The sequence below is a fragment of the Phacochoerus africanus genome, chromosome 3, assembly GCF_016906955.1.
Source record: "Phacochoerus africanus isolate WHEZ1 chromosome 3, ROS_Pafr_v1, whole genome shotgun sequence".
NCBI classification, from domain to species: domain Eukaryota; kingdom Metazoa; phylum Chordata; class Mammalia; order Artiodactyla; family Suidae; genus Phacochoerus; species Phacochoerus africanus.
Genome location: NC_062546.1, coordinates 142734223 through 142760579, shown reverse-complemented (window position 1 = coordinate 142760579; position 26357 = coordinate 142734223). Strand labels below are relative to the sequence as shown.

The 26357-nt window shown below is 36.9% G+C and overlaps 1 protein-coding gene across 4 annotated transcripts in view; it reads left to right on the top strand.

Moving 5' to 3' along the window:
* The window catches only part of TLK1 (tousled like kinase 1), a 151425-nt gene that overhangs the window by 48904 nt on the left and 76164 nt on the right, over positions 1-26357 (top strand). For 2 of the 4 annotated variants that reach the window (XM_047772855.1, XM_047772854.1), the window contains exon 3: positions 23279-23350. The exons of 1 other annotated variant lie outside the window; for it this stretch is intronic. In XM_047772855.1, coding sequence (XP_047628811.1) covers positions 23279-23350 — 72 coding nt within the window. Of the gene's footprint in view, positions 1-23278; positions 23351-24419; positions 24489-26357 lie in introns of all 4 variants that reach the window. One more of the 4 variants, XM_047772856.1, reaches the window with a different exon arrangement.

The following is a 26357-nucleotide window of genomic DNA, read 5'->3' as shown; positions in this document are numbered from 1 at the left end:
TTTGGTGTGGGTTTGATCATTGGCCCAGGAATTTCTGCATGCCATAGGCACAGCCAAAAAAAAAAAAAAAAAGCTGTTTTTTTGGGGTTTTTTTTTTTTTGGCTTTTTGCCTTTTCTAGGGCCGCTTCCCACAGCACATGGGGGTTCACAGGCTAGGGGTCGAAACGGAGCTGTAGCCACCAGCCTACGACAGAGCCAGAGCAACACAGGATCTAAGCCTCATCTGCGACCTACACCACAGCTCACGGCAACGCCGGATCCTTAACCCACTGAGCAAGGCCAGGGATCGAACCCGCAACTTCATGGTTCCTAGTCGGATTCGTTAACCACTGCGCCATGACGGGAACTCCGCTGTTGTATTTTGGTATGTCTTCATTATATGGTAGAGCAAGTCTCTCCTTTAATCTTCTTTTGTAAGGTTAACTTAATTATTTATGGATCATTATTCCCTTTTATAATGTTTGAGCATCTCTTCATTTGCATGTTAGCATTTGGGGATTATTTTTTGATAATTTATTTTTTTTGTTAAAAGATACAGATGGAATATTTATTAATGTGTTGAACCAATAAATTAATTTTGGTAGTCCTGAATCTTTCTAAGCTTAGGTTGTTCCATGCAAGTACACAAAATTTCTCTCCATTTGTTCAGTTCTCTCTTTAGAGGTCTTAAAATTTTTGGCTAGTTTTTATGATGAATTTGGGGGGCTAATTCTTAGATACTTTAAAATATTTGTGGCTAAGGGTGTTTTTTTGTTTTGTTTTGTTTTGTTTTTTTTTTTTGTTTTTTGGCTGCGCTGTGGCATATGGAGCTCCCTGGCCAGGTATCAGATCTGAGCTGCAGCTGTGGCAACTCCGGATCCTTAACCCACTGTGCCAGGCCAGGGATTGAAACCCATGTCCCAGTGCTACCAAGATGCTGCTAATCCTGGTGTACCACAGCGGGAGCTCCTAAAGTTCTTTTTTGTTATATATATTCTAGTTGGTTATTGCTGACTTAGGAGGCTTTTGATTTTTATAGACTGATCGTGTATGTTAGCAGTCTTGCTATTGGTCGCTATTTTTGGTTGTACTACTTTGCTTGTTCTCTAGGTTTCTTTAACAGAAATAATTATCTTCCCAAAATTACAGGGTCTTTTTTCTTATACCTCATATTTATATTTTTCCTTATATTGGTCATGACCTTCAGTACTCTGTCTTGTTCAAGAGGAATCATTTAAAGATTTTCTGATAAGTATGATTTGCTATATATAACCATGTGTTTTGTGTATATAACTATGCCCAAATTACAGAAGAGCTTTTCTTTTTTTTTGGTCTTTTTGCCATTTCTTGGGCCTCTCCTGCGGCATATGCAGGTTCCCAGGCTAGGGGTCGAAGCGGAGCTGTAGCCACCGGCCTATGCCAGGGCCACAGCAACATGGGATCCGAGCCGCGTCTGCAACCTACACCACAGCTCACGGCAACGCCGGATCGTTAACCCACTGAGCAAGGGCAGGGATCAAACCCGCAACCTCATGGTTCCTAGTCGGATTCGTTAACCACTGCGCCACGACGGGAACTCCAGAAGAGCTTTTCTATTCCTGGTTGGTTAAGAAGTTTTCCGCACAAAAACTACCTGAACTGATTAACGAATTCAGCAAAGTAGCAGGGTGCAAGATTATCATTCAGAAATTGGTTGCATTTCTCTATACTAACAATGAAATATCAGAAAAACAATACACAAATATAATGTCTTTAAAACTGTACTCCAAAAAATTATAAATGCCTAGGAATAAACCTGACCGAGAAGGTGAAAGACCTATATGCTGAGAACTATAAAACATTACTCAAGGAATTAAAGACGATTCAAAGAAATGGAAAGATATTCCCTGCTTCAGGATTGGAATAATTAATGTTGTTAAAATGACCATACTACCCAAAGCAACCTGCAGATTCAGTGGACTCCCTATCAAATTACCCATGACATTTTTTTCACAGAACTGGAACAAACAGTTGGCATGTGGAAGTTCCCAGGCCATGGGTGAAACTTGAGCCATAGCAGTGACCTGAGCCACAGCAGTAGCAGTACTGGATCCTTAACTGCTAGGCCACCAGGGAATGCTTGCTTTTATTTGCTTCTACTTCTTGCTTTCCATTAGACAAAGTAGAGGTTTTTTTTTTCTTGATATTTTAAAATTACAGATTCTGTTTTTAGTGTTATGACATTCTTTACTCATTTATTTATTTTTGTTCTCTCAAACTGATATTTATGTGTTCCTTCAGGGTCTCCCCCCCACACACGGCTTTTTACTTTGAAAAGAGTGTTATACCAATAGAAAAGTAGCAAGTATTTTACAAAGAATTTTTGCATACTCTTTATCTAGATTTAAGAAATGTAAGTATTTTTGCCAGTTTTGTGCTTGTGTATGCATACACATCTCTACCATCTCTCTCTAGTATCACTGTAGTCTCTGTGATGAATGTAAATAGACCTTTTCAAGGAGCTCTGCTTCATTTTAGTGGGAAATGGTACTTAGGAACCAATCTAGTTGTTTGTTATGTGCTGGTTTCTTTGAAGAATGTCAGCTAATGTAGAAGGAATGTGGAATCAGAAAATCAACATTTACTATTTCCCGGTATAATTATTGAGTAAGAATCATCAGTGGGTGCTAAAATCATTTAGCAAAATGTTTCAGAGAACAATATTGTACAAGGTCTCAAAGTTTTACCCTATAGATTAGTTATTAATTATAAAAGAGAAAATATGCTTTTAAAATGTAGAGACTTGTTAGTCACCACCATAATAAACAAGGTGAAACTTTGCTTTGGCAGTGTCACAGAGAGCCTGACATTATGTGCATCCTGAGGGTGATGCAATAGGAGGAACGCTCATCACCTGTAGTTTTCATGCTAGAAATGTTTGATTTGAATTTAATCATGAGGAAATACTCCTGGGACATCCTGCTGGTCTGGACTCTTTAAATATTCAGTGCCATGAAGAACAAAGGGAGGCAGAAGGACTGTTCTGGGTTGGAGAGACAAAAGAGACACAGCAGCCAAATGCACTGCGTGCATCTGTAAATCCTGATTTGCTCCTGGATTGGGAGAAAAACCGTTTTTAAGGAACACTTTTGAGACAACAGGGGAAATTTGAGTATGGATTATTATGTTGGAAGGTGGGACTGAATTAATGTTGGTTTTACTTTTCTTTGGGGGTAAGCTTGTATTTTAAAAATAGTCATTTAAGTTTAAAAATAAATGAAGGTAAAGTTTCAAAATGTAGGATAGTGGTGAGCAACAACACTTACAGTTTTTAAAATTTAAATTGATGATGCTAATGTGCCTGTGAAATGCAGTATTAGTGGGTAGGCAAATTTTAATAATAGTAACACCAAGAGTTTATAATGTGGAAATAAAAACATTGAAAGGATCAAATTTCCTTTTTTTTTTTCTTTTTGTCTTTTTGCCTTTTCTAGGGCCGCTTCTGCAGCATATGGAGGTTCCCAAGCTAGGGGTCGAATTGGAGCTGTTGCCGCCGGCCTATACCAGAGCCACAGCAGCGCGGGATCCGAGCTGCGTCTGCAACCTACACCACAGCTCACGGCAACGCTGGATCCTTAACCCACTGAGCAAGGGCAGGGACCGAACCCACAACCTCATGGTTCCCAGTCAGATTCGTTAACCACCGCACCATGACGGGAACTCCTCCTTCTTTGTTTTTTTTTGTTTTTTGTTTTTTTTTTCTTTTTAGGATCAAATTTCTGATAGTGATCTTGGTGTGGGGAGGAGGAACAGGGGAGAAAGGTAAGAAAATCATCTAGGGGTACCGATAATTCAGTAAGAACTGATTTATCTATAGAGAAAAATAGAGTTACATGTTTGCTAAAAATAAGAAAGTAATAAGCAAAAGCAACAGAGATACTATATAATAGAGCTTTTAAATTACTGTAATGCAGTGTAGGAGGGGAGGAATAAAAAGAAAATAATAAAAGCGAAAAAAAGTAAACAAAAATACTCTATTTTTACCTGCTATCTGTAGAATGTGGAAGAAATAAAGCAAGTAAATTTTATCATAATAAATAAGAATCCATCTATAGGCTGTTGAGAAGCAACATCCCTCCAAAATGACAAAGACTGGTGGGTAGTCCCCATCATGGTGCATCGGAAACAAATCTGATTAGGAACCATGAGGTTACGGATTCGATCCCTGGTCTCACTCAGTGGGTTAAGGATCCGGCATTGCTGTGAGCTGTGGTGTAGGTCACAGACGCAGCTCAGATCCTGCATTGGTCTGGCTGTGGTGTAGGCCAGCAGCTATAGCTCCGATTCGACCCCTAACCTGGGAACCTCTATATGCTGCGGGTGCAGCCCTAAAAAGCCAAAAAAAAAAAAAAAAAAGAAGAAAAGACAAAGTTTGGAAGTAACTGGAAAGAAAATATTTCAGATAATCATAAAAAGAAAGTAGATTAAATATAAATTTGAGATAAGTTTCTTCCCAACTTCAGATCCCTTCCAGGACTTCCCATCACATTTGAAATAAAATTCAATGTATTCACTATGCCCTAACTACACCTTCATCTTCTAGGTGAACTATGCTGTTCAACTAATACCTGTCCCACTACTGCACTCAGACTAGTTTATTTGCCAGTTGCCTCAAACATACTTCTCTCTGACCTTACTCAAGTTTTTGCTCAAATGTCACCTCTTTAGAGAGGCATTCTTTTGACCATTCTATGTAAGATGATACCCTGTATCACTCTTTCTTTTGCTGTTTATTTTTTTTATTAAAGTACATGTTGCTTCTTTATATATTACTAAATATTTATATGTTTGTTTATTGTCTTTTTCCCTTCTTGTAATGTAAACTTTATGAGCACTTGGACTTGTCTTTTTTTTTTTTCATTGCTATATCCCTAGGATTTTCACTAGTATTAAAGCCTTCAGTAGATACTTTTGAATGCATGAATGAAGATCAAATAAAACAGTCTTCATTACCAAAAGCCTGGTTGGAACAAAGGTAGATATTTTTTAAGGACTAAGAATCCTTAAAGAAGATGTGACAGTCATAAACTTTCTATATATCAAACAGTTCTAAAAATACATAGTGAAGTTATTAAAATATAGTAAGTTATGGTAATGAATTTTAATATAATTCTTTTTGGATTTTGACTGTTCATTTGTAAAAGAGCAAGGTTAGTATACAGAATTGTACAATGTGTTCTGCATGCTTGATTTGATAGATATACATACACTCGCAATCAGTATTCTTTGTTCAAGGATTATGTAATTGCAAATTTGCCTACTTATTAAAACTTTTTTGTAATATCAAGACCAATACTTGCATTGCTTTTGTTGGTCATTCAAGGGCCTGTGCATATGCAGACTGATGAAAATTTCGAGTTGCCTGAGGCTGAACAAAGTGACACTCTGCCTATGTTTTCAGCTCTCATACTGTACAGAAGTATTCTTAGTTTACTTAATGCTATGTTTTTTACTTTTTTGTACTTTTTATTGGTAACCCCTATTAAAATATTTAATAATTAAAATATTTATTTTAATAATTAAAATATTAAAATAGCCCCTGTGTTGTCTGGTGTTCTAAGCATAGGAAAACTGTGATGTTCCTTAGGGAGAGAATATGCCTGTTAGATTAGTTTCATTCAGGGATGAATAACGCATTGGCCATGAATTCAGTGTTCATGAATCAGCAGTATATGTTAAATGTCTTTAAACAAAACAAACTTTTATATAAAATAAATTATGTATTGTTCAGTTGATGAAAATGTGATGAGGAGCTCACAGGAACCTAACCCTCTATTTGCCTTAGCAGCAAGGATTTATCACTTGACTATTCCATATAGCTGATAACAGAAATTGGGGTGAGAAAGAGAACTTATATTCTATCAAATACCATTTCTTTTATCTTACCCCAAGCCTGCTTCATCTATTTTACTTCCCACAGATCCTTGTGGCATGTATTTGTGGCTCTGTTGCAGGATTACACATAGAAAATAAAGGCAAACGTTATAAATTGTACTGATAAAAAGTTATTGTGTAGCTATTATGTTGGGAGAAGGAACCAGAGGAAAAGATTTATTTTCATATTGTATATAGAAAAGAGTCACACACAGTTTAGACTTAAAGAATAAAAAAAAAAAGTTTAGTATTTAAAGCTAAAGTAACTTTGAAGAATTAAAAATAAAAATGTGTGAGGAAGAAGGGGAAACTGTGACGCCAGTGAATTCTTCATCTATCATGGCAAGGTCAATAAAGAACTAACTGAAATGTAGTACATACAGTGGAATACTTAGCACCTGTTTGAAAGAAAGGAAAAGGGGAATGGAGAAGCTATGTGTTGATTTGGATTTTTTCCAATGTATATTAAGAGATTAGAAAACAATATAGGACAGTCTGCATAACATTTTGTGTAAGGGAGGAACCAAAGAATGAATATTAGGAGTTCTCTCCTGGTGCAGCAGGTTAAGGATCCAGTATGGTCACTGCAGTAGCTTGGGTCACTGCTGTGGTGTAGGTTCGATCCTTGGCCAGGAATTTCCATGTGCTGTGGACATGGCAAAGCAAAAAAAAAAACAAAAACAAAAACCCAAACCTAAAAACAGTGTATATTTAATTGTTAGCATAGACATATAGCCTTTAGAAAGATAATTAGAAATGAGCTGAGGTAGCTTGTTTGTATTGCCTATTCTAAAGTTTAATTAACATTTTTTTTTTTTTTTCTAAAGTGGTTGCCTCTGAATAGTGGGCCTGATATGGGTGGGAAAATTTCTGTGATGAAATTTTTTTCATGTGCCTGTGTTGCTCTTATGTTTGTTGTTGGTTTTTTTTTTTTGTCTTTTTGCTATTTCTTTGGGCCACTCCTGCGGCATATGGAGGTTCCCAGGCTAGGGGTCTAATCGGAGCTGTAGCCCCTGGCCTATGTCAGAGCCACAGCAACACAGGATCCGAGCCGAGTCTGCAACCTACACCACAGCTCACGGCAACGCCGGATCCTTAACCCACTGAGCAAGGCCAGGGATCCAACCCACAACCTCATGGTTCCTAGTCGGATTCGTTAACCACTGCGCCCCCACGGGAACTCCTGTTGCTCTTATGTTTTACAAAATGCATGAGTAATTGCAAATGAAAAAAAATCTTTGCTTTGAAGCCTTCGAATGTCTCTGAGTGTGTGCTTGTGTGTGCACATACTGAATATCTCAGTTAATGAGTGATGATATACTAGATTTTGTCAAGCCCCCTTTTTCTCAATTTGAAACTTTTTTTGTTGAGATATAATTCACATACCATAAAATTGACCCTTCTAAAGTGTACTTTTCAGTGACTTTTAGGATATCCCAAAGTTGTGCAGCCATTGCCAATGTCTAATTCTAGAATATTTTTATCACCCCGAAAAGAAGCCATGTAAACATACATAGCAGCTCCCTATCCCCTTGTTCTCATACCCTACACTTCAGCCTCTGGCAACCGCTGATCTACTTTCTATCTGTATGGATTTGCTTCTTCTGAACATTTCATATAAATGGAGTCATACAGTACATGATATTTTGTGTCTGGCTTTTTTCACCTAGTCTAATGTTTCCACAGTTACGTGAATGTTGTAGTATATTGGTACTTCATTCCTCTTTATGACCACATATTTCATTGTATTGCTGTGTATCACGTTTTGTATATCCATTTATCAGTTGGTGGACATTTGGGTTGTTTCCATTTTTGACATGAATAATGCTGCTATGAACATTCTGATACAAGTTTTTGTGAAGAGGAGTTCCCATTGTTGTTCAGTGTGTTAAGAACCTGACTAGTATCAGTGAGGATATGGGTTCTATCCTTAGCCTCCCTCACTTGGTTATAGATCTGGTGTTGCAGCAGTGCTATGGCATGGGTCGCAGATGCTGCTTGGATCTGGTGTGGCTGTGGTGTAGGCTGGCAGCTGCAGCTCCAGTTTGACCCCTAGCCCAGGAACTTCCTTCCACATGCCACAAGTGTGGCCCTAAAAAAAAAAAAATGTTTTTGTGTAGACATGTTTACAGTTCTTTTAGATACATACCAAGGAGTGAAATTAAGTCACTGTGATATTGACATAGGAAAGAAAAAGGGACCGGTGGAGCAGAATAGGGTCCAGCAACAGAACCATCCATATATTTTATCTTGATGTATGACAGAGGTGACACTGCAGTGCAGTGGGGAAAAGGTGGTATTATAATAGATGGTGTTGGGTCAGTTGGGTGTCCACGTGGGAAAAAAGAAATGACTCTTGACCCTCACATCTTACCATCATACAAAAATCAATTCCAAGTGACTCATAGATCTAAATATGAAAAAACAAGCTTTAATAAGAATAATGATAGATTTCATAAATAGGTCACTAAAGCCTCAAAGTTCAAAGAAGATTCACACCTAGAATATACAGAGAATTCCAACAAATCGAGAAGGGAAAGATGCACAATCCGTCGTCAGAGTTTTAAAAGTCAAATTGTCCTACCAGGCTTACTAATAAAAATTAGTAGAATTTATGTCCCGTTCTTTTAACCCTACACTCAATTCTTCACCAAGGCAGTCCTTCTTCCTGATGGCTTTTTATTATATATGTTTTGTTTCATTTCTAAATAACATTATTATATCTAATTCTTTTTCAGTTTTTGATATTTATTGACTTATTATTTTAGAGGATGAAGGGTTAACTCTTAAATGATCCAGCCCTCTATCCCTATAGAAATAGCACACTTCCTTGATCCCATCCTGATTTAGATATATTTTTCGTTTTTGGTTAGATCATTATTTCATTGCTTCGACTTTGTAAATTTTGTTCACAGCTGTGAGATTCTGTGATTATGTTCTTCTGTACAACTTTTTATTTTTCAGTTTATTTCTTTAGTTTTTTAGTATTCAGTGTAAGCATCCATATAATCTCTTGCAGAGTTGTGTGAATCTCTTGTTTTCAAATATAAATTATTTATTTTCTTTTTTTTTCTTTAGACCTACCTCCTAAAATCTTCCATTCTTCTGTTCTTATCTAGGCTAGTTAGTTACTGTTTCTCTAGGGTACCTTGTTATCCTGGAATCTTTGTTCTTTATCATCATGGAAATTCTTTTTGTATCTGTGTTTGAGCCCCTCTTTCCTGTATGCCATATTTTCTTCTTTCTTGGTATATTCTTTTCTTTTGGTGCCATAGCTTCTCTAGTCACTTCCTAAGAAAAGGTAAATGGGTAGTCAGTGTTTTGAGACTTTGCATATTCCCCTCTTCCCAATTGGTTATTAGTTTGTCGGGTGTAAAATTCTAGGTTGGAAATCATTTTAACAGAGTTTTGAAGCATTGTTCCATTGCCTTCTAGTTTCCAGTGTTACTCCTGATCCATTCTAATTCCTGATCCTTTGTGAGTGTCCTGTTTATTTTTCTCTGGAAGCTTCAAGTCCCTGGCATTTAAATTTGTTTACTGTAATGTGCCTTGGTATGGATCTTGCTTGAACCAGTGTGCTTGGTTCAAAAGTGTGTCCTTCCAATCCAGAGCCTGTTTTCCATTTCTTGAAAAGTTTCTTGAATTATCTCTTTGATAATTTCACCTCCTTAATTTCTTTCTTTTCTTTTTTTTTTTTTGTGTGTGTGTATGTGTCTTTTTGTCTCTTTAGGGCTGCACCCCACAGCATATGGAGGTTCCCGGACTAGGGGTCGAATTGGAGCTGTAGCTGCTGGCCTACACCACAGCCATAGCAACGCAGGATCTGAGCCACCTCTGCAACCTACACCACAGTTCATGGCAATGCTGGATCCTCAACCCACTGAGTGAGGCCAAGGGGGTTGCATCCTCATGGATGCTAGTTGGGTTTGTTAACTGCTGAACCATGAGGAGAACTCCCTCTTTTTTTTTTTTTTTTTTTTTTTTTACTGAAACTCATTCAGAGCAGGACCTCTTGGTCTGATTCTTTAGATTTCTTCTAATTTTTTTTGTCTCTTCCTGTGGAGATTTCAACTTTATCTTTGAATTCATCTTTTTTTTTTTTTCCTGTGTATTTCAGCTGTCATATTTTTAATTCCCAGGAGTTTTTTTGAGTTCTCCAAATGTTTCTCTTTTTCTTTTTTTTTTTTTCCAGAGCTGCACCTGCAGCATATGGAAGTCTCCAGGCTAGGGGTCCAGTAAAAGCTGCAGCTGGTGGCCTACACCATAGCCACAGCAACACCAGATCTGTGACCTACACTGCAACTTGGAGCAATGCTAGATCTTTAACCTGCTGAGTGAGGCCAGGGATTGAATCCATATCCTCATGGATACTAGTTTGGTTCTTAACCCACTGAGCCACAACTGGAACTCCCAAATGTTTCATTGTTTTAGTTTGTTGTTATTGGGATATTAGTAGTAATTTTACTTTTGTGTGTAGTTTTTTTCTGCCCCTTGGATTGTTTATTTCTTAGAGATTTCTTTTTAATTTTTTGTTTGTTTTTCTTCAGATGTCTGGTAATATTGGACTTTGCTCATTAGGCACTGAAAAACTAGAAGCTTTGTGTGAGTAGGCAGGACTTAATGTAGTAGTTTGACTTGACTGGGTCATTTCTCACAGTTTTTTGGTATTTGGTATCTGTAAGTCTTGTCCCTTGAGATGATCTTTCTTCCTAGAGAGAAATTCTGTGATTGATCTCCTGCCTATAAAGTTTAAGCTTGGGTGCTAACTTTTTGACTTGAGCACAGGAAGATGCTAAGAGTCTCTTAATTGAATGTGTAGAATGCACCGAATACCTTCTGTTTCCTCAGTGTTGCTTATGTGTCTCAGTCTAGAGTTCCTCTGGTTCAGCATTTCCAGAGATGGAACCTGACCTCCAATATCTATAATGACAAACTAGCAGTCCATCATATCCTTTTTTGTTCTCATGAATGTAATGTGTTACCTTTCTCTGGCTGCTTTCAAGGTTTTTTTTCCCTTTAAAAACATTTTTTTTTTTTGAGGTATAAATGACATTTAAGATTACATTAGTTTCAGGGGTACAACATGATGATTCCATGTCTGTATTGCAGAATGGTCACCATAGTGGTCTAGTCGACGTCCATCACAATACATGGCTATAATTTTTTTTCCTTAGGATGAGGACTTTTAAGATTTATTCTTTCAGTTATTTTCAATTATGAAAACACAGTATTTATTAACTGTAGTTGCCATGTTGTACATTACATCCCCATGATTTACTTATTTTATAATTGGAAGCTTGTACATTTTGATACCTTTTACCCATTTCTCCCACCCTCCTACCCACCTGCCTCTTGGTAACCAGCAGTCTCTTCTTTGTATCCATGAACTTAGTTTTTTTTTCTGTTTATTGTTTTTTAAGATTCCACAGATAAGTGAGATCAGAAGGTATTGGTTTTTCTCTGTCAGACTTATTTCATAATCCCTCAAGGTCTATATCCATGTTGTCGCAGATGGCAAAATATCACTTTTTAAATTTTTATTTCTTAGTTTTTATTTATTTATTTAAATGATTTTTATTTTTTCCATTATAGGTGGCTTACAGCATTCTGTCAATTTTCTACTATACAGCAAAGTGACCCAGTCATACATACATACATTCTTTTTCTGACATTATCATGTTCCATCATAATTGTTCAGCTTTTGTGGGTTTTTGTTAAATACTTAATGAATTTTATTACATTTATAGGTGTACAACAATCATCACAACCAAATTTTATAGCATGTCCATCCCAAACCCTCAGTGCATCCCCCCCAGCCATAAGTTTTGCAAAGTCTGTGAGTCACTATTCTGCAAAGAAGTTCATTGTGTCCTTTTTTTAGAATCTACATGTCAGCGATAGCATTTGATATTGGTGTCTCATTGTCTGACTGATTTCACTTAGCATGATAGTTTCTAGGTCCAACCGTGTTGCCAAAATTCCATTATTTCTTTCCTTTTAATGGCTGAGTAATATTCCATTGTGTATATGTACCACATCTTCTTGATCCACTCCTCTGTCAATGGACATTTAGGTTGCTTCCATGTCTTGGATATTGAAGAGTGCTGCAGTGAACATCGGACTACATGTCTTTTCGAGTCATGGTTTTCTCTGGATAGATGCCCAGGAGTGGGATTGGTGGATCACATGGATTCTATTTTTTGTTTTCTGAGGAATCTCTGTACTGTTTTCCACAGTGGTTGCACCAGTTTACATTTCCAGTAACAGTGTTATAGGGTTCCTTTTTCTCCGCACCCTCTCCAGCACTTATTGTTTGTAGACTTTTTTGACGATGGCCATTCTGGCTGGTGTAAGGTGGTACCTTAGAATGGGTTTGATTTGCATTTTTCTAATAATGAGTGATGCTGAACATCTTTTCATGTGTTTTTTTTGCAATCCGTATGTCTTCTTTGGAGAACTGTCTGTTTAGATCTTCTGCCCATTTTTTGATGGGGTTGTTTGTTTTTTTGGTATTGAGCTGTAGGAGGTGTTTGTAAATTTTGGAGATTAATCCCTTGTCAGTTGATTCATTTGCAAAGATTTTCTCCCATTCTGTGGGTTGTCTTTTCGTTTTGTTTAGGGTTTCCTTTGCTGTGCAGAAACTTTTAAATTTAATTAAGTCCCATTTGTTTATTTTTGTTTATTGTCAGTACTCTAAGAGGTGGATCTGAGAAGATTTTGCTGTCGCTTATGTCAGAGAGTGTTTTGCCTAGGTTTGTTTTCCTCTAAGAGTTTTATAGTGTCTGGTCTTATATCTAGGTCTTTAATCCATTTGGAGTTTATTTTTGTGTATGGAGTTAGGGAGTGTTCTAATTTCATTCTTTCACATATGGCTGTCCAGTTTTCCCAGCACCACTTATTGAACAAGCTGTCCTTTCTCCATTGTATATTCTTGCCTCCTTTGTCATAGATTAGTTGGCTGTAGGTGTGTGGGTTTAATTCTGGGCTTTCTATCCTGTTCCACTGATCTATATTTCTGTCTTTGTGCCAGTACCATGTGGTTTTGATGACTGTTGCTTTGTAGTATAGTCTGAAGTCCGGGAGCCTGATGCCTCCAGCTCCCTTTTTCTTTTTCAGGATGTCTTTGGCTATTCTGGGTCTTTTGTCCTTCCAAAAAAACTTTAAAATATTTTGTTCAAGTTCTGTGAAAAATGTCCTTGGTAATTTGATAGGGATTGCCTTAGGTAGTATAGTCATTTTAACAATATTGACTCTTCCAATCTAAGAACATGCTATGTCTTTTCATCTGTTTGTGTTATCTTTGATTTCTTTCATCAGCATCTTATAGTTTTCAGAGTACAGGTCTTTTGTCTCTCTAGGTAGGTTTATTCCTAAGTATTTTACTCTTTTTGATGGAATGGTAAACGGGATTGCTTGCTTAATTACTCTTTCTGCTCTTTCATTGTTAGTGTATAGAAATGCCATTGATTTCTGTGTATTGATTTTGTATCCTGTGACTTCGCCACATTCATGGATGAGCTGTAACAGTTTACTGGTAGAGTCTTTAGGATTCTCTAGGTATAGTGTTTTGTCATCTGCAAATAGTGATAGTTTTAGCTCTTCCTTTCCAATTTGAATTCCTTTTATTTCTTTAACTTCTCTGATTGCTGTGGCTAGGACTCCCAAAACTATGTTGAAGTCTTGTTCTTCATCTCAGTGGGAATTCTTTCACCTTTTCACCATTGAGAATGGTGTTAGCTGTGGGTTTGTCATATATGGCCTTTATTATGTTGAGGTAGGTTCCCTTTATGCCCACTTTCTGAAGGGTTTTTATCAGAAATGGGTGTTGGATTTTGTCAAAGGCTTTTTCCGCATCTATTGAGAGGATCATATGGTTTTTATTCTTCTGTTTGTTAATGTAGTGTATCACACTGATGGATTTGTGGATATTGAAGAACCCTTGCATCACTGGGATAAATCCCACTTGATCATGATGTACACTCCTTTTATTGTATAGTTGGATTCGGTTTGCTAGTATTTCATTGAAGATTTTTGCCTCGATATTCATCAGTGAAATTGGCCTGTAGTTTTCTTTTTTTGTGGCATCTTTGTCCGGTTTTGGGATCAGGATGATGGTGGCCTCATAGAATGAGTTTGGGAGTGTCCCTTCCTCTGCAATTTTTTGGAATAGTTTCAGAAGGATAGGTGTTAGCTCTTCTCTAAATGTTTGATAGAATTCGCCTGTGAAACCATCTGGTCCTAGGACTTTTGTTTGTTGGAAATTTTTTAATCACAGTTTCAATTTCAGTTCTTGTGATGGGTCCATTCATCTTTTCTATTTTGTCTTGTTTTAGTCTTGGAAGATTGTAATTTTCTAAGGATTTGTCCATTTCTTCTGGGTTTTCCGTTTTATTGGCATATATGGCATATAGTAGTCTCATGTGATCCTTTGTATTTCTGTGATGTCCATTTTCATGTCTAATTTTATTGATTTGAGTCTTCTCTCTTTTTTTCTTGATAAGTCTAGCTAAGGGTTTATCAATTTTGTTGATCTTTTCAAAGAACCAGCTTTTTGTTTCATTGATCTTTTCTATGGTTTTCTTCTTTTCTGTTTCATTGATTTCTGCTCTGATCTTTATGATTTCTTTCCTTCTACTAACTTTAGGTCTTGTCGGTTCTCTCTCGAGCTGCTTTAGATGTAAAGTTAGCTTGTTTATTTGAGCTTTTTCTTGTTTCCTGAGGTGGGCTTGTATTGCTATAAACTTTCCTCTTAGAACGGCTTTTGCTGCATCCCATAGGTTTTGGAGTGTCGTATCATTTGTTTCTATGTATTTTTTAATTTCCTCGTTGACTTCTTCAGTGATCCATTGGTTGTTTAGTAGCATGTTGTTTAGTCTCCACATGGGTTTTTTTTTTTTTTTTTTTTTGCAATTTTTTTCTTGTTGTTGATTTCCAGTTGTATAATGTTGTGGTCAGAAAAGATGCTTGATATGATTTCAATTTTCTTAATGTTACCAAGGTTTGATTTGTAGCCCAGGATGTGATCAGTCTTAGAGATTGTTCCATGTGCACTTGAGAAGAATGTGTATTCTGTTGCTTTTGGATGGAATGTCCTATAAGTATCTATTAAGTCCACCTGGTTTAATGCTTCATTCAGGGCCTGTGTTTCTTATTAATTTTCTGTCTGGTTGATCTGTCCATTGCTGTAAGTGGGCTGTTAAAGTCCCCCACCATGATTGTGTTATTGTCGATTTCTTCTTTTAAGGTTGTTAGCAGTTGCCTTATATATTGTGGTGATCCTATGTTGCGTGCATATTTAAAACTGTTGTATCTTCTTCTTGGATTGATCCTTTGATCATTATATAGTGTCCTTCCTTGTCTCTTAACATTTTCTTCATTTTAAAGTTTATTTTGTCTGATACGAGTATTGCTACTCCAGCTTTCTTTTGATTCCCGTTGGCATGGAATATATTTTTTCATTCTCTCTTTCAATTTGTATGCGTCCCTAAAAGTGAAGCACGTCCCTTGAAGACAGCATATATATGGGTCTTGTTTTTGTATCCATTCAGCCAGTCTGTCTTTTGGTTGGGGCAGTTAGTCCATTAACATTTAAGGTAATTATTGATATATATGTTCTTATTGCCATTTTATTAATTGTTTTGGATTTGTTTTTGTTGCTCTTTTTTCCTTCCCATCTTCTCTTGTTCTCTCCTCTTGTGGTTTGATGATTATCTTTAGTGTTGTATTTGAGTTGATTTTTCTTACTTGTTTGTGTATCAGTTGTAGATTTTTGGTTTGTAGTTACTCTGAGGTTTTTATATAAGAGTCTGTATATATATGAGATTGTTTTAAGTTGTTGGTCTCTTAATTGCAGGTGCATCTCCAGTGTCCTGCATTTGTACCTTCCTTTTCTCATGATTTCTGATTTTGGTGGCATAATTGTGCGTGGATGATTTTGTGTCTTTACTATGTATGTATCTTTACTGGTGAGCCTTGTCATTTGTGGTATTGTTGTTGCTGGTTGTGGCCTTTTTTTTTTCTGCCTAGAGAAGTTCCTTTAGTATTTGTTGTAAGGCTGGTTTAGTGGTGCTGAATTCTCTTAGCTTTTGCTTATCCGTAAAGCTTTTGATTTCTCCTTCAAATCTGAATGAGAGCCTTGCTGGGTAGAGTAATCTTGGTTGGAGGTTTTTTCCTTTCATCAGATTAAATATATCATGCCACTCCCTTCTGGCCTGTAGAGTTTCTGCTGAAAAATCTGCTGATAACCTTATCGGGATTCCCTTGTTTGTCATTTGTTTCTTTTCCCTAGCTGCTTTCAATATTTTCTCTGTCTTTAATTTTGGTCAGTTTGATTAGTATGTGTCTTGAGGTATTCCTCCTTGGGTTTATTTTATATGGTACTCATTGCGCTTCCTGGATTTGAGTGAGTGGTTCCTTTCCCATGTTAGAGAAGTTTTTGGCTATTATGTCCTTGAATATTTTTCCTGTCCCTTTCACTCTTCTCCTTCTGGCACCCCTTTACAGATGTTGGTGCGTTTAACATTGTGCCAGACATCTCTGAGACTCTCTTCATTTGTTTTCAGTCTTTTTTCTCTTTTCTGTTCCACATCCGTGATTTCCACTAATCTGTCCTCCACCTCGCTTATTTGTTCTTCTGCCTCCTGTATCCTGCTTTTGGTTGCTTCTAATGAATTTTTTATTTCAGCTATTGTATTTTGCATCTCTTCTTGCTTAAGTTTTATATATTGTGTTTTGTTGCTCAGTGTTTCCTGTAAATTATCCATATTTGCCTCCAGTTAATTTCCAGTGTCTTGCATCATCTTCAGCATCAGCAGTCTAAAGTCTTTTTCCTAGAGGTTGAAAATCTCCTGATCACTTAATTTTCTGCGTTTTTTTTTCTTTCTCCCTTGTCTGAGTTATAGTTCTCTGTCTTCATTTTTACAGGTTTTTGGGGTGGTGACCTTTTTGTAGACAATAGGGTTTTAGCCTCTCTTACTTCTGGTGTATGGCCCCCTTGTGGCTGAAGTTGGTATGGGGGCTTGCTATAGGCTTCTTGATGGGAGGTACTGGTGCCTCACTGGTAGGTGGGCCTGATCCTATTCCTCTGGTGGGTGGGGTTTTGTCTCTGGGTGAGATTAGAGGAGGCTGTGTGTCTGAGGGGTCTTTAGGCAGCCTGTTTATTGATGGGCAGGGCTGTGATCCCACCTGGATTGTTGTTTGCCCTGGGGCTTCTCATTGCTGATGGGTGGGGCCAGATTTTCCCAAAATGGCCACCTTCAGAGAAACCCCCGCTGATGAATATTCCCAAGAGCTTTGCCTCCAATGCCTTCCCGTACAACAAGCCACATTCACCCCTGTTTTCCCAGAAGATCCTCGAAAAACTGCAGTCAGGTCCAACCCAGATTCCTATGGAGCCCTTGCTTTGCTCTGGGACCCAGTGCACATAAAGGTCTGTGTGCACCTTTCAAGAATGGGGTCTTCGTTTCCCCCAGTCCCACAGAGCTCCTGTGCACAAGCTCCACTGGCCTTCAATGCCAGATGCTCCAGGGGCTCTTTCTCCCAGTGCCAGTTCCCCACATGTGGGGGGTTTGATATGGGGTTCAGAACTCTCACCCCTGTAGGTGAGTCTCTGTGAACCAGTTAGTTTCCAGTCTGTGGGGCTTCCCACCTGGGAGCTATGGGGTTGCTTATATTGAGTAATCACTCCTCCCACCTTTTGATGTGGCCTCCTCTTTGTCTTCTGGAGTCTTTTGGAATCTTTTTGACAGTTTCCTGTCGGTTTGGTTGAAGGTTGCTCAGCATTTGGTTGTAATTTTGTTGTTTTTAGGAGAGAAGTTGAACTCCAGTCCTTCTATTCTGCCATTTTAATCCCATCTCCCCCAAATTTCCCTTTTTTTAATGCCTAAATAGTATTCTGATATATATATATATACACCACATTTTCTTTATTCATTCATCCATTGATGGACATTTAAATTGCTTCCACTGTAAATAATGCTGCCATGAAGAGTTGGGTACAGATATCATTTTGAGTTATTGCTTTTGTTTTCTTAGATAAATAATCAGAAATGGAATTGCTGAATCATGGAGTGATTCTATTTTTAATTTTTTTGAGGAATCTACACTACTGTTTTCCATAGTGGTTGTACCAGTGTACAATTCCACTAACAGTGCACAATCATGCCCTTGTCTCTACATCCTTGCTAACATTTGTTATTTCTTGTCTTTTTGATGTAGTAGCCACTCTAACCTTTAAGAGTTGATACCTCATTGTGATAAGATTTTTTTCCTTTATCTTTGATTTTCAGCAGCTTGATTATGATGTTCCAAAGTATGATTTTCTTAGTGCTTTTCCTGCTTGGGAAATCAGTGATCTATTTACTTCAGCCTATAAACTTATGCCTTTTACTATCATTTCGAATTTTCTGCCTATTGTTTCTTCCAGTATTTTTGGTGCTGTTTTTTCTCTCCTTTCATGACTACAAATACATGGATGTTAGACTACTTAATCGAGTCCATAAACAACTATTTTTCTATATTTCTTAGTTGGAATAATTTTTTTTTTTGATCTATCTTTAGTACTTTCTCCATTCTGCTGTTAAGCCCCCCATAGGGTGAATTTTTTGTTTTAGAAAGTGTGTTTTTCAGCTTTGGTATTTCCATGTGGCTCTTTTTTTTATATTTTTATTTCTCTGCTGAAATTTACAAGTTTATTTTACCTTGTTGTCTGGAGCATACTCACTAGTAGCTGCTTTAAGATTTTTGTGTGCTATTCCAATATCTCAGTTACCATGTGGTCTTTATTGCTTTTTTCTTGAGTATGGTTCACATTTTCTTGTTTCTTCACATGCTTAGACATTTTCTGTTATATCCTGCATACTATGAATGATACAGTATAGTGACTCTAGTGCTTAGGGTGTTTTCTGGAGAGTGTTAATATTTTTGGTTATTATTTATATTATTTGTATTAGCAAGCAGTTAACCTGGCTCTGCTGAAATCTAAACTATGTCTCCCCTAGGATGGCAACTGATGTCTCTGTTCAGTTAGTTTAGCCTTACCTGGACTGCTTAGAGTCTGATCCACTCTTACATAGATCAATGACCAGCCAGAGATAATGCGTAGAGTTCTTTGTGGCTCTCTATTTTCCAATGTATGCCTTCTCACTTTTCAGGTTCTGTGGTAGCTCCAGACTTTTTCAAACTAGTAAGACTGTGTATTTTGATTCACATTTCACCTGCTCTGTGTAACTAGGGGCCTTCCCTTAGGCAAAACCTGTAGAAAGGGGAAACCCACCCAGCTCTGATAGCTCCTTTCAAATGTTGTTTCCTATCCAGATTGGCCTATTTTGGGTTGCTCAAGTGCCTTCACATAGTTGCTTTTATTTTATTTTTCCAGAATTTATTATTATCTGTGGTAAAGTTGGTCTCCATAAGAGGTATTCTGTTATTATGTCAGGATCTACACTTTCTTTATTGTTTGTTTTTAAAGGTAAAAATATCCCATGTATATATTATTAACATTTCCATTTCAAATTAGAACTGTTTTATTTATATCTTCTTTCTTTTATACCAAGAATTGTGTTTTGTTTCTTTTCTGTAAAATCTTTATTTATTTATTTTTGCCATGCCTGTGTCATGTGAAAGTTACCAGGCTACCGATTGAACCCAAACCTGAGCCACAGCAGTGGCAATGCCAAATCGTTAACTGCTAGGCCACCAAGGAATTCCATCAAGAATTGTATTTCTGAGGGACATAAAGCAGGTGAGACAGGATTAGAATATAAAATATTTATCTATTCCTTTTTATATCTCACACAGCAGTCTCAAAATAACAATGTGTGTACTATCACAATGACCAAAGTGAATACTGAACATAGGTAAAAATTGGGGGGGGGGGGTGGCTCAGTGGGTTACGACCCCAACACAGTGTCTGTGAGGATGCAGGTTCAGTCTCTGGCCTTGCTCAATGGGTTAAAGATCTGGCATTGCCACAAGCTGCAGTGTAGGTTGCAGATGTGGCTCAGATTTTGCATTGCCATGGCTCTGGTGTAGGCCAGCAGCTGCAGCTCACATTTGACCCCTAGACGGAATTTCCATGTGCCACAGGTGTGGCCCTACAAAGAAAAAGAAAAATTCTTTTTGTGCTTTCCATAAATTCCCACAGTTTCTTAAAATTTTGTATTATTAACAACTTTGCATTCATTTAGTCATTAAATTTTATACTCTCTTCCTTGTATTTCTCATTTAATCTTCATCAACAAGTAAATAATATTGCTTGCCATCAGTTCTTATGTTAAAACGTCATTCATTTTAGTTGTCTAAAACCTCTTTACTAGATTCTTTTGGAAGGGCTCATGAGAGCAATATCTCCCAGTTTTTGGCATTTTGATTCTGGTTTACCTGTGTCTTCTATGTACTAAAAAGTAATTTTACTGAATAAAAGACACTTGATTCATATTTACTCTTCTCAAATATCTGAAATATGTTACTCCATTTGCTTTGAAAAATCTGATGTTGACCTGGGCTGAATTCTGCTTTTTTTTTTTTTTATCTTTTTAGGGCTGTTCCTACAGCATATGGAAATTCCTAGCCCAGGGGTTGAATTTGAGCAGCAGCCCCTGGCCTACACCACAGCCACAGCAATGTCATATCCGAGCCACATCTGCAACCTACACCACAGGTTATGGCAGTGCCAGATCCCACCAGGAATTAAACCTGTGTCTTCACGGATCCTAGTCATGTTCATTACCGCTGAGCCACAGCAGGGGCTCCTGGGCTGAATTCTTAAGTGTATGTGTTGTTCCTTCAGTCAGTAGCTTTTTGCTCTTTGAAGTTTCAAGCAAATTTTCTTGAATTATAGTTTTTAGTATTTATTCTCTATGGTAGTGTTCTTTAAAGACTTCTTTTACCTGAATGTTGGATCTTTGTTGTCTTATTAAGTTGTTGCCTTCTCTCTTGCTTTTTATCTCCTCACTTTTTTTTTTTTAAGTTTAAAAACTATTTCTCCTTTTTACTTTCTTGTTCTTTTAAAGCATTATCTGTTGGATATATTTTCTTTTGGGTTCATTCAGGCCTAACCATCATTTCTGAAATTTTTTTTTCAATTTCTGATGCTTTCCTATGTTCTATTACCTTATTTCTGAGTTTTTTGAAATCTGATTTATGTTGTTCTTTCATGTATTGAGTCTTTTTTTCTTTTTTAGGGCTGCAGCTATAGCATGTGGAAGATCCCAGGCTAGGGGTCGAATAGGAGCTACAGCTGCCTGCCTATGCCACAGCCACAGGAATGCCAGATCTGAGTTAAGTCTGCCACCTACACTGCAGCTCTTGGCACTGCCAGGTCCTTAACCCACTGAGCAGGGCTGGGAATCAAACCCACATCCTCATGGATACTAGTGAGGTTCGTTTCCACTTAGCCACAATGGGAACTCTAATTAGAGCCATTTTTGTAGTGACTTTTAGCTCATTTTTAAATAGGTTATAATTTTTTACCTATATTGTGGACATTCCACAATATATTCCTGGTATACTTCTTTATCAGGATGTAATTTTGTATTCTTTTTTTTTTTCCTATAGCTTCATGAAATTCTCCATCATTTTCTATTTCTTTTTTGTGGTTTAAGATGGTTTTTCTTATGGATCTTGCTCTGCTCTTGTTTTAGGGCACTCTTTGTAGTGTGGCATTTGCTTTCTGAGATTTCTAAGGCTTTGCACCCTTCCACACTGTTCTGTTTATCTTCATTGTACCTAACATGCTCAATTTTGATTCCATGCCCAATAGTTTATCCTCATTGTGACATCATTAGTGAAGGGGATCAGTTTTAAGCAGTTAGAGGCTAACTGCTCCAACTTTAGACTTCACCATGGACCCCTTACACTTACTTAGTCACTACTGGAAAGTACAGAAACCCTTCCACTTACAGCTGTTTTGAGAGTCTCTGTTCTTTGATATGTCAGACACTGTTTCCTTCTGCTTCCTCTAATACCGTATAGGTCCTGTGCTTGATAGTGATTTGTCCCCCTTTGCTCATTTAATGAGATTCATGTAGATTTCTTGTCACACAGTTTTCTTGTAAATGTTGTCTGTAGGTTTGGAGATTTAGGCGTAATCAGAAATGTTACTGCCTCTGTTGTCCATATATCTTTCTAATCTATCACTTCTTGATTGCTGTTTATGGTGTTCTCTGTTTTAAGTTTGATGATCTTACCCTAATTAGCTTGTAACTTCCTCTAAGTAGTGCTTGAATCTCAGTTCAAATACTATTTTGTGTTGAAAATAGCCTTTACGGTATCCAGCATAGCAATGGCCCAGAGTTTTCAATTTGGAAATTAGTCAGGCTAAGGGTAATTATAGGCATCTTGAAACCTTATAATAGTAGTATTAGAAGCTACTCTTACAAATTGAAGGGAAACAGAGATATCACCTGGCCTGCCTTTACATAAAGTTGATTCTTAGGTCATCTTTGACATATATTGCTATAGCCTGTCACCATCTGGTCTAAACATTCCTGGAAGACATTGACCTAATGTACTGATGGTGCAGAAAAGTCCACAAAATAATAAGCATTATGGAAAACATATGTAAACATAGAAAATGTCATCCTACAGAGGTGTAGCTCATTTCTATTTGTCATAGTTGAAAAATATTGTAAAGGAAATTTAGACACTCTTGAGTTAAGTAGTTGAAATAGTCAAGTTAGTGAAAGATTTTCTTAAAAGACTAAGTCCAAACAAACAGAAACCAAAGATTGACCAGTTTGTGAGTATGAACAGGCCCTTGCCTCTTGGGTGTCAGTGTTGGAACTTGATCAGATTGTAATGGAAATTAAGGAGCATATGATATTTTTGGTTAAAGGAAGCGTTAGTTTTATACATTGGGTAGTAATTTTAGGAACTTTTTTATCCTAGCAATAGCCCACTTTGTTCCTGAATTTGGTCTAAAAAACCAGCTGTATTAGTCAGTTCCTGAAATAGCAGAACTTTATTGATTTGATAAAACTTTCCAAGAAATTTATAGTGTTTAAGTTGGTGGAGTTCCCCTTGTAGCTAAGTGGTAATGAACCCGACCAGTATCCATGAGGATGCGGGTTTGATCCCTGGCCCTGCTCAGTGGGAAAAGGATCTGGCATTGCCATGAGCGGCAGTGTAGGTCGCAGATGTGGCTTGGATCTGACGTGGCTGTAGCATAAGACCAGCAGCTATAGCTCCAATTCAACCCCTAGCCTGGGAACTTCCATAGGCCATGGGTGCGGCCCTAAAAAAAAAAAGTTGGTATTTCTTATTTTTACTTCATTTGTCGTCTTGCATAATGGAATCATTTTTAATTATGAAGAAATGATTATTTACTTTGTAATGTATTCCATTTTAAAATACTCCTAATTTTTACCTTTTTAAAAATGTTCAACAGGCCTCAACAAATAATGAAAGCTCTAATCACAGTTTTGGAAGCTTGGGATCTTTAAGTGACAAAGAATCAGAGGTAAGTAACTTCATTTTAAGTATTATCCTATTAAAGTAAAAGCTGGATTCACCCTTTTTTTTTAAATAAATTTTTTCCTTCTTTAAAACTTGTGCTAAAGATTAATCCTTTAAAAGTTTTTTGTAGGAGCGCTTTATTCTGTCATATGAAGTACAGCATTCAGGCTGAAGACTGTATTTGACATTAAAAAGAAAATACAGTTTCTTTGGTTATGTAGCTCAGCTTGTACATTAATGGTGTAAATGTTCTTAACTTACTAGCCATTCATAACTCTAGGAAATGAACATGGTTTTCACAGTACGTTGCGTTTCACCATCACAGTTTTCTGTTATTACTTGTTATACTTCCCTCTTAGTTGGGTCCTGAGTAAGAGTTTGTTTACCTTCTGAGACATATATATATATATATATACACATTTTTTCTCTCTTTGAAATTTCTTGTGGGATTTCATACTGTTGGTTTTCAACTTATATATATGTAAAATACCTGAAAAATCCCCTTCCCTCCCACTCACTTACTTTACCCACCAAGAAAATATATGAAATTTTATAAGTAGGTCCTTGGATCCATGGTTTGTTCATATTAAACATGATATTCTTGATGGCATTTTTTTAAAAAAATGTTTAGACAGGAAATTCTTTTGAGTGTTAGCATTCATTTGTTGATGCTGCAACTTTACTTTTTGTGGATACAGTCTGTAATATTTCCTCTTCTCAGTTTGTAGAGTTCTGTCACTTACTTTTCAACATTGTGTGTGTATGTTTATTTTCCCTGTCAATGTTAACTTACTTCTACTTGATCCATTTTAGTCTTTTTTTCTGCTTGGGTTAGTGTAGATATATCACCTTGATAATAATACCTGTAGGTCATTAGCACCCAGTAACTTGGCTATTTGGTTTTAGTGTTCAGTGGAAGGGGACTATCCAAGGTGGCATATTTTTCAGCCCTCTGTTACTGAAACCATCTACGAATCTCTAGGTAGACAGTTTTCTGCAGTTCTGTGCAGGCACCCTGACACTCCAAAGGAGTGTGCATAGGGCTTTCACTCATCAGGCTTTCCCTTCCGCAGAGACAACTGGCAGGCAGCTGAAAGGACTGTGCAAGTGACGGGACTTTATCTGCAGTAGGTTCCCTTGAGGTAAGCGTTAGTAGCCCCTGTAGCATCAGATTATCGCAGTTTAGTTTTTTTCAAATTAATACACACTAAGTCCTTAAAAATTGTAGGTTTAGATCTTTTCAAAGTGCATTTTTAGAAAAAAACATATCAAGAATGTTTTCATTTTATATTTTCTGGATTTTGGAACATTTCTTGATATTTCCACAGATTTGGGTCTGTATAATAATTTCATATTCCTCCTCTTTCATAGGCTTTTGTTATGAAGGGCAATAAAATAATTTTAGATATTTTTCTTTTCTATTCACAAGTCTAGTATTTTGATAGATTTTTTTTTTAAGTAGAAAAACATAGTAAAAGTTAGATCACTCATAGTGGTTATATATTTCAATGTTCTTTATAGGTACCCATACTCCCAATGTAAGTTACAGTTGCAGTATTTGAATTCTTTGAAAAGAATCAATCTGTAAGAAAATTTCTATAATAAACTCCCTGGTGGCCTAGTGGTTAAGGATGTGGCATTGTCACTGCTGTGGCTTGGGTCACTGCTGTGGTGCAAGTTTGATCCTTGGCTTCAGAACTTACACATGCCATGGGCATACCCACCCCCGCCAATACCACTTCCTTTAAAAGAAATCTAAGGATTACTGGATCACTTTTGGCTACATTTTTAGGTTTAAAAAAAAATTTTTTAAGACCATAATTGTATTTGCAATAAAATACAATTTGGTTAACCACTGGATATATTTAACTTTATTTGCATAGAAATTTTGACTTTTGCAGCCACAATAGAAAATCTTAAATTTTTTGGCTTTTGCTCTTTTGTATTCTGTATCTGGAATTTTTACAAACTAATGGTTAAGTCAAGTGGCACATTTAAAAATGACTATAGATTATATGTTTTCCTTAAAATTCTGAAGAAGGAATATTTTTGACCAGGGTGGGGGTGGGGTCCTATCTTTCCATTTAAGAAGTGAATTGTCTGGAAAGTGATTCCCACCTTTTATTTCTATGTTGGATGCCCTAATGAATGAATTCCCTTGGGGTGAAATTTCAAATACCTCAAAATGCAAGTATTCATAGGCCATGAAGTAAAGTTACTGGAGGTAAACAGTTGTAGGATAGAAGTACTTTTTCCCTGAGCACACCTAACAGTAAAGTTTATGTAGTGTTCCATTGTCTGCTGATGTCATTTTTTTTTCTTGGGCGTTCTATCCCCTGAACCATTGCTTTTTTTTTTTTTTTTTTTAATGGACAAATAGTGCTAAAAGATTTATTTATCTTTTTTTAAAATAGCAGTTTTCTCCCACCCATCCCTTCCTTATCCTGCTCTCTATTCTTTTAGCTTTTCTTCCTGGTATTTATTGCCACATTTTAACATAAGTAATATGCATATCTTACTATTTTGGTTCATCAATTGGACATTATCTCTTGACTCCCTCTTAGGGTTTATGAAGACTTTAGCCTACTAGTATCACTTTTCTCTGCTTTCTATCCTCCTCCCAAACTGTTCTCAGCCATCCAGAACGCTCTTATTTTCATCTCTCCCTTTACTATTAAAACCGAAAGGCATCTGAGTTGATAAATCTACTTGAACTGAAAATTTTTGTTACAATTTATATATATGAATTAGGTCATATGTGAACTTGCCTTTTATTTCTAAATGTAGAATTGTAAAACAAAAACAGTTTTCTTTTGATAATGAAAATGTCTGGTAGAGAGGAAGATCTTGGTCTTGTTTTGCTTTATTTTGCATCACTCTAGGTCTATTCAGTAGGCTCCAAAGGCTCTTTATTTTCAGTAAGCCTTTATTACATATCTTTTATCTTATGACCTCTCTGCCTAAGCTCAAGGAATATTGAGATGAGTAGGCTACAAGACCTGCTTTTACGT